We start from the raw sequence: 12,593 nt of genomic DNA on the forward strand, positions 1-12,593 counted from the left end.
CTCAAAATAAATAGCAGTTAAGTTCTTAAAATGTAGTCATTGGCATTTCTAATTATGTAATGAATTAGCTTATTTGAACTTAAATACCTCTTACTCAGTTTCATCATCTTGGCGATGTTTTTAAGAAGTTTCAGGTTTTATACCTGAAATGGAACTATAATCAGGCTATGTGAAACATTAATCTAGCCATGATAATAAATTGAGTTAAATTGAATATCTAGCAGCAGGAAGAAGAAAGGTTACTAGGATCTTGTTTTATAGCTTATTTAATACATCTAGATACTCTACAGATGACATCTCTGTACTCCTAAAAAGAAGGAAAAAATACAATTAAAAACTAGGCATTTCAACCCATACGATTTCTCTCTTCTCTCTTAAAACATCAGCACTTGATCCTATAACATCATTTAAAAAATGAATTTCTTTTGCTTGTCTTGAGTCCTCCTTCAAGTGAAGGCTGAGACTTGGTCTCACACTGCATTGTAGATGATTGTGTTTCAGAACTCAAGGAGGCAGGGGATTGATAGGCAGGTAAGGAGGGCTCAGTCTTCCCTGAGGGGCTTGGAGTTTGTCCTGGGTGCAGTGCTGAGAGCCGATGGAAGCCTTCTTTATGTGGCAGGCCCCTTGCCAAAATCTTAGACTCAGCCTACATGCTGTCTGCCTGCACCTAGAAACTGAGAAGGATTTCTCCCAGATTAGCCAGATGGCATAGCTCATGCCTGTCATTCCTCACCTAGTATTCTGCTCTCCAGCAAAAGCTATTGAGAAGTGAATTTATTCCTGAAGTGACAGCATGTTTCTCAAAACATTGACGAGGTGGTGAGAATTTGCATTTTGAAAGCTGTTTAAAAGGAAAATAGGAGAGCTGGCAGATTTGGATAGGAATGAAGAACAATCAGTCTTCTTTCCACAGCACACCCTGACGGCAGGTTTATCCTTCACTGTAGTTATACAGGAGAGATAAGTGAGGCACCTAACACCTCTGGTGATTCTTAGGAGAGCTAGGTACCTGCTTTCACCTGGATGCTTTATTTGCTAATAAAAGGAAAAGTCTTCATATTAATTTTGACTTCCAAATAGATTTCAATTGGATGATGATGATGATCACTGTAATTTATTAAGCTCTTACTAAATGCCTTAATCTGAGATAAGCATATTAAAATAAGTTATTTTGTATTTTTTATTCTGTTAATCCATGATTGCTTAAATGCAAAATGATAAAGAGAAATTTCCTTTTAATCCCAAGTATCAGATAACCACTGTTAATATTTGATTTATATACCGCCGGACTGTTATTTTTAGGCATATCTATGTGTAAGCATATGCACACAAATACATATATTTAAGTATGTTGGATTAATAATATTCATGTTGTAAAATAATCCATTTCACTTACTATGTCTTATGTATCTTTTCATGTCAAATACAAAAATATCTTTCTTATCCTTTTTAACATGTATAGTATCCATTATATGTATCATGATTAATTTAGCCAGTTTCATTTTTAAGTATTTTTCTAGTTTGAGGCCATTATAAATTTTTTTTTTTTACTGTTTATTTATTTTTGGAAGGAAGAGAGAGAGACAGAGTGTGAGTAGGAGAGGGGCAGAGAGAGAGGGAGACACAGAATCTGAAGCGGGCTCCAGGCTCTGAGCTGTCAGCACAAAGCCCAACACAGGGCTCGAACTCATGAACTGCAATATCATGACCTGAGCTGAAGTCAGATGCTTAACCAACTAAGCCACCCAGGTGCCCCAGTTTGAGGCCATTATAAACAGTTATGCAGTACATATTTTTGCATACTTGCTCTATTATTTCCTTAGGATAAACTTCTAGAAGCAAAATGTTGTTTTAAAGGATATCACCAGTTGTTCTTTAAAAAGATTGTTTTCTTTTTAAGATTTTATTTTGTTTTAAGTATTCTCTACACCTGACGTGGGGCTTGAACTTACAACCCTGAGATCAAGAGTCACACACTCCACTGACTGAGCCAACCAGATGCCCCTTAAAACACTGTTTCAACTTACACACTTGAAAGGCCTCATTTCCCTCAAACCTTAAAAATACTGGCATTTTCTTTGCTTGTCTTTGACATTCTCATTTTTGCAACAATCTTCTAAGGTAGATGTTGGTTTGTTCACCTTAGGGATTTAAAACCAAAACAAAAGAGCCTGAGACTTCAGCAGTAAACTTGCCTAAGATCACAGAACTCATCAGTGATGGTGCTAGGGTTTGAGCTAGCCCTTTACGGCTTCAAAACTGGTGGTTTCTCCACCTCTCTGGGCTAATAAAGTCATTTTTACCTAATGATATTGACTTTAGGCTCATCTACATTTGCCAGCCTCACTGTCCTTATCTTGCAACTGCCATTTTATTTTATGATCTCTCAATATCACTGGACTAAGAAAACATGGCCATCTATTGTACAAGTGGCTAATACAAGTACATTTTCCCTTCTCTGCAGTCTCTAAGGCTCTCCCCCTCTAGGCCTTATCCACCTTGTCCACATGGAAAAAAGCTATTGATATTGCTAGGTGGTGAGGTTATTGGATTCTCCCTATCAGTTTAAAAATTCATCAGTCACCTGGTCCTCACCTGGAGAAAGACAAGGGAGAGCCTTTTTTCCCCCTTTGCTATTTAAGCAGTTTTTCTATATAACCCCTGCCTGGCATGCAGACTTGTGTTTTCTTATCAGTTAGGTTCTTCAGTGTGAGGCTGAAACCTTGGGGCCAAGTAGAGCTGAGGAAAGAGGACACAGTAAGGGGAAGAAAATAGGGGAAGAAGACAGCTGAGATATAAAGAAACCCAGTCAGCATGGGAGTGTGCTTAGTTCTCCTTCAGCTTTGTAAATGGTTTCTCTCTCTCACCCCCCCACCCCCCCAGGAGAATCAGTGAAGACATCCATTCAGGAATCAGGAACATCTCTACCTCAGGTATGGAATAAATGATCTAATTTGGTATTGTATTGTTTGCACAGTATCTGTGGGGAACACTGGCTTCTTTAAAATATCTATTAAGAATTCTCTGTGACAAGAATAGGATGCTGACAGTGTGAGAGTGCCTTTTTCTTGAGAGATCTCCTAAGGGGGAACCTTGGATAGAGCAAAGAAGTTGTTGTGGAAGTGGATTGCATTAGTGAACTTTGGAATGCAGGAAAATTCCAAAGTAGCACTTCTCTTCCCAGCTGAGTGATTGGTGAATATATAAGTAAGCAATGACACTGAACCTTGACTTGCTCTGGCTTTTTTTTTTTTTTTTTTTAAAGGCTGAAACCTTTTCACCATAAGGAGGCAATAGAAAGCTTCCTTTTTTACTGGTTTGGAAAGATATCACTTGTGTAACCTTAGGTTACTGTGGAAACAGATCCATCCTTTCAGCTTTAAATTGTCTTTATCCTGTGGCTCTAAGACGTGTGTAAAGGGACTGTGATTTTCATTAAAATTAAATAAAAACTGAAACAGCTCGTCTTAAACATATTACCCAAATAGAGGAAAAATATGAAATTAATGGGAAATGTCAGCTGTGGTGACTTCAGGCTGTATCTATTGAATGGCTCACCTGGCAACAGGAAGTTTGAGGAAATCCAAAAGAAAATATGGTTTATGGGTGGGACCTATAGGAAGCAGAGCAATGTCTAGCGTTTTCAACAATTGCTGTTTTCCTTTCCAGCACATACAAGAGAGATATAGGATGCAGAGCAAGCCCCTGGGAATCTGCCTGATAATTGACTGCATTGGCAATGATACAGGTAGGTATGCATGCTGCAGATTAACTGATACCCCACAGTGAGGTCATGGCCCAGAAAAGCTGTATTCATCAGTGATCATCACAAGCTGTTATAACAAACCACCGCCAAAATCTGTGGTTTCACATAGCAAGGGAAACTTTCTCACTCATGGCACAGCCTAGTATGAATTGGGCTGGAGCCAGCTTTGTTCCATGTGTCATTCAGTGGCTTCATCATCTGAAGCCTTGGGGTTTTCCACAGGATCCTCTGTATCTGGCTGGTGGATTGTGGGAAATCAAATAGCTATGTTCCGGTTAAGGAGATTATAGGGAATGCATTATACTACTTTCTGGCCCTGCTGAAAACAGCTGACCAGTATCTAATTAATGCATGTTTAGGGATTGGGTCCTGCCTGTGCTTGTGAATTCCTTAGACCATGTTATCTATGGAATATCTTATCTTGTTCTCCACCCTGCTTTCAGCATCTGCTCTTTTGTAGTCTTAGGAGCACCTTGTTTTTTTGCATGCTTTCTATATGTTCTCACTGGCAGTAGCCGCTGACATATTGCACAATGTTTTCCCTATAATGTAGGCCCAATAAATACAGGAACTTGAGAGCAGCTCGGGGAAACTTCTCTTAGCCTCCCTTTTACCTGTCTTGACTTGTGGCGTCTTGAGTAATCCTTTCTGCCGTCCTTGGCTTTGCTGGACAAAACTGAAAGCTGAACCCACAATTGGTGACCCCGATGTGATGAGCTGAACCCACAACTGGGGACCCTGACATGATCCCACAGTGGATGAATGAAATTCATGGACGATCTCACAAGAGATTTTAGGGGCCAGTCCTGAGAAAGTGAAATGCATCATTTCCATCCACATTCCATTGGTCAAATGCACTCATGTGGCCCCACTTAACTGCAGTGGATAAGGAACTCAGTCTGGCTGCATGCCAGGAGGAAACTGGAAGGAGACCTGGGGAGCACATAGCATTGTCTCTGGCATAAAGGTGTAATTGGTGAAAGTTGGTGAGCTTCAGTCTGGCTTTTTCATGCTGGGTGCTGTGGCAGAGAGGAGGCTGGGGATCCAGAGTGGGGTTTAAAATGGAAGGCTTGCTGGCTTCAGTGTTAGCAGATACCCCATCATTTCATATAGATAGACTATGAAAGCTCTTCTGGGGGACACTAAAAATGTCATAATGTGTGTTCACTTAGAGGCAGTGTGTCACTTGATTCTGGCACCCGGTACTTTGGTTGTTGGCCTGAGTCTGTACTACTTGTGTGTTCCTTGTTGTTCAATCTGAATTGATTCTCTTGCTCAATTGTTGCTGGATGTCTTACTCAAACTGAATCAATCACTGGTGATGCATCAAAGAATGTAAGAAGAATCTCATTGCGAAACAATGTGCTTAATTATTTACCTCTTCCTTAGTTGATCATTACATTCCCACAGTTTTCCTGCTTTTCAAAATTCTTAGAATGAGTCAGATCTGTCTTTCAGGCTCACTTAAATGTTACCAGGGTGAGTTTTACAGAAAGAGACTCTAAGAGAAGGTCAAATAATCAAATATTAGGTTGAATTTCCCAGAATTTTAAGATACGATCTCATTTTCTCATGTTCTATTTTTGGTTTAATGTGAGAAATACCATCTCCTCAGCTATAGATGCGTGTCCTTTCCTTTTTAGCCATTAGTATCCATATAAGAATGAGAAAATATTTTCTCAATGAGTAACTTCCTGCTTTAAAAGAGTAATCATCTTCTACTTTCTATTATAGTCAGTTCTGTTTCATTCACTGGCAGAACGTGCCCAGCTGCACGATGTATGTTTGTTGTATGAAGATAATCATAAAGCTATCACCTGCTATGAATTTGTGGCTAAAACCCAGTGTATATTTGCTTCCCTTGCTGAGTTATGGGCCTCTTGTGGGCAGGGACTGAATGTATATTTATGTTTTCCTGCGTTATAGGAGCATGGTCAGAGTTGGGCCCTGGAATATGACTGCATGGGTTTGAATCATGGCTCTGCCATGTCCTAAATTATAACCTTGGGCAATTTTCCTAGACTCTCCATGCCTCAGTTTCCCTTCTATAAAATGGATTAATAACAGGACTTCTCTCTTGGGGAAGTTGGGAGAAGTGAGTGAGTTCATACTTGTCAAGAGCTTAGAGCAGTGCCTGGCACCCTGTGAGCATATACAAAATGCTAGCTAACCTTATTTTTTCATTTTGTTTGTTTCATTTTTGTTGCAAACCACTAAGCTAGAACTTTCTGTGGCTTTGTACATGGAGTCTAAGCCCAGACAAATGAGGAAACAGAGGACTGGGGGTCTGACACCTGCACTGGGGCTCAGGGACGAGTGGGGCAGGTTCCCATAGGCTGGGGCTAACTGGAATGGAGGGGAAATACCCAGGTGGGCAGTCCACTCCCACTAGTTATCAGTATGAATGGGCTTGACAGAGACAGAGAGTCTGAGTACAAAGGTTGGGGCCAGGGAGGGTAGGGGGTGGCAAGACTATAGGAGAGAAAGATGGGAGTGAGGATAGCATTGGAGGTGGCTCCTGGGACAGTATCTCTGGCCTGAGGCATGTGCAGGTATTGACATAGGTGTGTTTGAACATTTGCTCCCTTGACTCAAGCTCTCCCTGCTTCTGGGGACAAAGCAAATAACTGATCTTGAGGCTACTAATACAAGCCCCTGGTGGCCGGGTGGCCAGTTGATAGTTAAGAAACAGGGCACTTTTACTCCCATTGTGTGGTGGCTTTTATCATCCGAAGGGTCCTGAATCCATTTATATGCCAGCACCAGCAGAGACTCAGAATAGCAGGAGAGTATCAATTGACTTGAAGTGGAAGGCAGTCTCCTCTCTCACACCCTCTCTCTAGGGCTCCAGCTCCTCATTTTCCAATTCTCTCCTGGCACTTGTTCACTGAGGCCTGTAGGCCTGAAATCCTGCTTCAGTTGACAGTAATCCTAAATCCACGCAGCACACTTCATTTCTTCACCTCCATCTTGACAGCATGGGAGGGGGGTGCTTCATCTGGAGAGATTAGGTGGGGTTTCCTTTGTCTCTTGCCTAGTTAACTTAATCATTTGGTTAATGTTGATTATTTGGGAAGAGTGCAGGAGTCTGGGAATAGACATTATTGCCAATTGAAACAAGGGCTCTGAGAGAAACTAACAGTGATACTGTGAGACTAACAGGGGTGGTGATGATGAGAGTGTAAAGTTTATTAAAAATCTGCTCTGTGCCAGGTATTTTGCTAATTCTCACTCAATCTTCATAAATAATACTGTAAGATGGGTACTATTATCCCCATTTTCAAGGTGAGCAAACAGAACACAGTGAACTGCCTTCCTTAACTCCCTAGTAAATGATAGAGCTGACATTTGAAAGCTTTACTCCAAAGCCTCTGATTTTAGCTACTTTGTTATAATGTAAGTTTCGTGAGGGTGGGGAGCTTGTCCATCTCTTTTGCTATGTGTCTGATATCTGGAACAGTGCCTGGCACATAGGAGCTCAATAAATATTTGTTGGCTAGATGAATGGAGGAATAAGGTCTGTTAGCTTCTGTGTTTCTAAAACCATTCCTTTGTATCTGTAGAATTTAGTAGACTCTGCCCTGTCTTCCGAAAAAAAAAAAAAAAAATCAGACTTTTATCCAAAGAGTATGAATGTCTTCTAAACATCTATAGGTTTATTTTTCCTTTATCCCATAAATGTTTATTGAGCACTTTGTGCAAAACGCCATGCTTGGCCCTGCGTGAGACAAAGATGGAGTCCGGTGTTAGATCGGTCAGTCCAGTGTCAACATTGTTTAACAAGGATAAAGTTATTTTTTGGTGGCTTGTCCTTGAGAAGAAACCTGATAGAGGTCAATTATCTCTTCTTGAAGAGAAAGCTAGGCCTCTGCTAGGTCCTGATTCTCAGTGCCCTGATGTAGCACCAGAATTCTGATCTTGTTGGGAATGGAGAGTTGAATGTCTCAAAATGCAGACGGATGGATCTGAGCTTTGACTTAAAGCTCTGGCTGGCTTTTAGGCTCCTGAATGGAAGGTGGTGTTTGCAGATTTTAAGAGGAAGGGTTTATTCCTCTGTCTTCTCCTTTGCTCTCTCTGAAAATCTTTATAAATCTTGTGTAAGTAAACTTCCTCTTCAAACAGAGCAACAGGAGTCATGAAAGCCAGACGTTAATAGTGGAAACGCTTTGTAGGTGGTGTTGATTTGAGCTTTGCTGTCCTTGGGGTTGCCCAGTCCCCTTACCCCCTTTGCCCTCAATGGAATGAGTAACAACTCAGATCAGTAGCATTTTCCTGTACTAACAAATGTAGGAACATCTCAGCAAGGGGAAGTGGAGCAGTCACTGTGACCTCTGCTTCTGAGCTATGAAGGCAAGTGGTAAATGGCAGTGGAGACGGCTCAGAGGGAGCAGCCACCACATGCTGCCTGCCAGCTTGAGTGCCAAGGAAGTGGGGCTTCCCCTCCTTGCTATCATGGGATTAATATATTATTAAAGATAGCCTCCTCCTAGAGGCAAGAGACCAGGAAGTCTGTGGTGGCGTCCTTTTTCTTCTGGACATTCTTACCTCTGAGAGCAGAGGTAAGCAGACCTTCATTTGGAAACCTAGTATCACAAATAAAATTCCCCTTTAAACCTAGGATATAAATAAGAATTACAGGTCCACAATCCCTTATTGGAGACCTTTGTATTTCAGGATTTGGAAGATCCAAGAGTTTAGAAAGATGACAAAGTATAGATGCTGTAATTCATAGAACACTCCAGGGGGGTCCAGGGAAGTACCCCATAATTGTATACGTTAGTATTTCTACAGCAAAATGAATGGATATTCACACTAAGGGGAATAAAGACTCTCAATAGCCTCTCATCAGTTCAGGAAAGGTTTTGCCACAAAATGAATCAAGGAAAAGAACTGAAGGTTTTCAGAGCTTTTGGGGCTTTGGCATTGTGGATAAGGAGTTGCAAATATGTGGAAGAGTAGAGTACTTTGAGGCTGCCTGAGGTGCCACAGAAGCTTCTTTGACATGCAATACACAGGCTTATTATTGATATTGTTTTCTGCTACGAAAAGCTAGTCCAGAAGGAATTACTAGTAATCATTTGTACTTAAAAAGAAGACATTTAACAAGTAGTTTATAATTTTGAGTGAATATAGATTGTCCAGCGAAACCCCTTGATTGGTCTATGGAAACAAATGAAAAGTCAGATTTATCCAAGGCTGCCTCTGCCACTCACTTCCTCACTCACTCACTCATTCTGTCTTTGTTCGTCATCATCCCCTATCTGGGGGACCTCCTATTTCACTTGTTCTTCCAGCTTAAATTGTACTTTTACCACAATCTCATCTCCAGGTGTCTCAGACTGCACCGACAGTCCCTTCTCTGACCGTGTGTTTTACCTAAAATCCCACTGTACATGTGACATGTCAACCATTGTTTTGTGCATATTTATAAGCTTTGCTTCCCCAACTAGATTATAGGCTTCTTGAAGGACAGGTGCTTCATCTGTATTTCACAATGTATTTCTGCCACATAGGGAAGAGAAACTGTGTAAAACATGACTTTTGGGGTCAAAAGAATTTGAGAAATGGTGAATAATTTGTTCCTCCTTTGGGGATTTGCATATTGGCCTTAAAGTCTCTGAGCAGTCCTCCTGTAAAGAAACTTATTTAAGTCTTAACCAATGTTGCATCTCACATTTGTAGTTGATCTCAGAACTCCCCTTCTCACTAAGAATAGCCTGCCCAACTTGTATTCCATTTGTGAGTAATTAGAACTGGGCTGGGATGCCTGGGTGGCTCAGTTAAGAGTCTGACTTCGGCTCAGGTCATGAACTCGCGGTTTGTGAGTTCAAGTCCCACATCAGGCTCTGTGCTGACAGCTCGGAGCCTGGAGCCTGCTTCGGATTCTGTGTCTCCCTCTCTCTCTGCCCCTCCCCTGCTCATGCTCTGTCTCTCTCTGTCTCTCAAAAATAAATAAATGTTAAAAAGAAATTAAGAAAAGAAAGAACTGGGCTTATTCAAGGTGCTCACTACATAATGGTAAATAGACTGATGAAGGAAGTGCTCCCTCTTTCTTAGTTATTCCATACGTTTATTTAATGGACTTCTTTTCATAGGTTGTGTCAAGATTAATGTGAACTCATTTTGTTTTATATATTTTTAATATTTTGTCTTATAGTATATATTTTTAAGATTTTATTTTTAAGTAATCTCTACACCCCAGATGGGGCTTAAATTCATGGCCCTAGATTAAGAGTTGCATGTGCTACCAACTGAACCAGCCAGGTGCCCAATGTGAACTCGTTTTTGATGAAAACAAATTATAAATGAATGGGGTCATGACTTTCGACTGTATTTCATTTTTTGAATTTTATCTCAATAGCCCCCAAACATGTGAGTGGTGCTGACCCCTACCCTTGTCTGCTCACCATTTGGGGCAGTTGATTTCTCAAGAACAGTGGAAGTGTTACAGATATAGGGTTGGGTCAGTACTGGGGTTTCCAGGGTGGGTGGAAGGAGAAGTGGGACTTCTGCCGTCATTAAGGTTGTATTTCCCAAACTCAGCACCCAAGTTTTTCTTCCCCTATTTGAGGGACATGACAAGGCAGCTACTGTGAAAAATGGGACTAACCCAGTAGGTGGAGGAGCCAGAACTTAAACTCACATCTTGTGATTCCAAGACTGCTTCCTCTTTCCCTGTTCCCATGCAGCTGCCTGCTCACTGCTATGTGACAGCCACTGCTCTAGCCAGAGCCTACAGGAAGCTCAGAAAAAGGAAAGAGATCTAAGGCACGGGACAGCCCTTGCTCTGTCCCTGACCCCTGCACACCAGCATGGAAAAAGAGACTATGGCTTTCTTTCTTTCTTTTTTTTTTTTTATTATGACATTTATTGTCAAATTGGTTTCCTTATAACACCCAGTGCTCATCCCAACAGGTGCCCTCCTCAATACCCATCACCCACTTTCCCCTCCCTCCCACCCCCCATCAACCCTCAGTTTATTCTCAGTTTTTAAGAGTCTCTTATGGTTTGGCTCTCTCCGTCTCTAACTTTTTTTTTTTTCCTTCCCCTCCCCCATGGTCTTCTGTTAAGTCTCTCAGGATCCATCTATATAAGAGTGAAAACATATGGTATCTGTCTTTCTCTGTATGGCTTATTTCACTTAGCATCACACTCTCCAGTTCCATCCATGTCGCTACAAAAGGCCATATTTCATTCTTTCTCATTGCCACATAGTATTCCATTGTGTATATAAACCACAATTTCTTTATCCATTCATCAGTTGATGAACATTTAGGCTCTTTCCATCATTTGGCTATTGTTGAGAGTGCTGCTATAAACATTGGGGTACAAGTGCCCCTATGCATCAGGACTCCTGTATCCCTTGGGTAAATTCCTAGCAGTGTTATTGGTGGGTCATAGGGTAGATCTATTTTAAATTTTTTGAGGAACCTCCACACTGTTTTCCAGAGCAGCTGCACCAGTTTGCATTCCCACCAACAGTGCAAGAGGGTTCCCGTTTCTCCACATCCTCTCCAGCATCTATGAGACTATGGCTTTCTTTCAAGGACTTTGATAAGGGGGGAAATCTTTACAGTGAAGATTGGGTTTTGAGGGAAGTGAGTCAGTCTAAGTAAACAAGAGCTTTGAGTCTGGTTTTCCCTGTTTGCTTCTGCCCCCTGGAGGAAAGAATACTCCATGACCTGTGAGTCCTCAATAGACGACTGGAATAAAACAGTAGTCATGGAACTGGGTTCCTAGTCTGGATTCTCACATTGTTCAGTCCTGTGTTCCAACCTGAGCGCAGTACTGGGTATGGAAAGCTTGCCTACATCTGCTGAGGTGAAGGCCAGGGGGCAGTGCTGGTGGACTTTTTCTACCACAGTGAGATCCTGTGGGGATGAGTGAGCTATTTCATAGGTTATCGGCAACCTGTGTATCATGTTCTTCATTTCCACCACAATATTTATTTATCATAGGGTTTTAAGGAGATTAGCACCTCCCTTATATCTCTCCATTATAGTTTTGTTTTTTTTACCCTTATCTGTGGGCCAGACATACAAGTACATAGCCTAACTACATCTTTAATTAATGGTTATTATGATTTCCTGACTTACCTGGTGAATTATTTATCAAATAATGTATTATTATCAAATAATAATCACTCCAAATTTAGTGGCTTAAAACAACAATATTCATTTATTTATATATCTCTCACAGTTTTTGTGGAGCAGGAGTTTAGGGGTAGCTTAGCTGGGTTGCTCGGGCCCAGAGTCTCTTGGTAGATGGTGGTCAGATTTCAGCTGGGGTCATCCCAAGGCTTGATTGGGATTGGAGAATCCTCTCAGGTGGCTCCCTCATGTGGCTGGGAAGTTGGTGCAGCCCTTATTTCTTCATGTGGGCTTCTGCACGGAACTGCTTGAGTGTTCTAATGACAGGTTAGTTGGCTTCCTCCAGAGTGAGCTGTTCAAAAGAGGGAAAGAGCCAGGTAGAAATTGCATTTTTTTATGATCTAGGTTTGGAAGTCATATAGTATCCCTTCAGCCACAGTCATTAGAAATAAGTTACCAAGTGTGGCCCACATTCAAGGGGAGGGTAATTACACTCTTTTTAAGGAAGGAGTGTCAAAAAATTTGTGGACACATTTAAAACTGCCATATCTGGTAGATGTGGGGCCACAATTAAACCCAGCTCTCCTGAGTGGAAAGTTCCACTAGACCCAATGTGAACATATCCAGGTACTGCCCACAGGCTGGGTGAATTACACTCAGAGCACCCAAGCCAGCTTTTATTTGCCCGGTGGCTAGTTATTCCAGTTTTTTGTTTACTCAAGGTTTCTTTTCCTACC

General features: G+C 41.4%; 1 protein-coding gene across 11 annotated transcripts in view; it reads left to right on the plus strand.

Annotated features, from left to right (window-relative positions):
* The window catches only part of CFLAR (CASP8 and FADD like apoptosis regulator), a 105,559-nt gene that overhangs the window by 56,120 nt on the left and 36,846 nt on the right, over positions 1–12,593 (plus strand). For all 11 annotated transcript variants that reach the window (XR_006205648.1, XR_006205647.1, XM_042949689.1 and 8 more), the window contains 2 exons: positions 2,884–2,933; positions 3,670–3,748. Coding sequence is in view for 9 of the 11 variants with exons in the window: in XM_042949689.1 (XP_042805623.1) it covers positions 2,884–2,933; positions 3,670–3,748 (129 nt within the window). In the remaining 2 variants the exon portion in view is untranslated. The remainder of the gene's footprint in view (positions 1–2,883; positions 2,934–3,669; positions 3,749–12,593) is intronic.

Source organism: Panthera leo, chromosome C1 (assembly GCF_018350215.1).
Source record: "Panthera leo isolate Ple1 chromosome C1, P.leo_Ple1_pat1.1, whole genome shotgun sequence".
Taxonomy (NCBI): Eukaryota; Metazoa; Chordata; class Mammalia; order Carnivora; family Felidae; genus Panthera; species Panthera leo.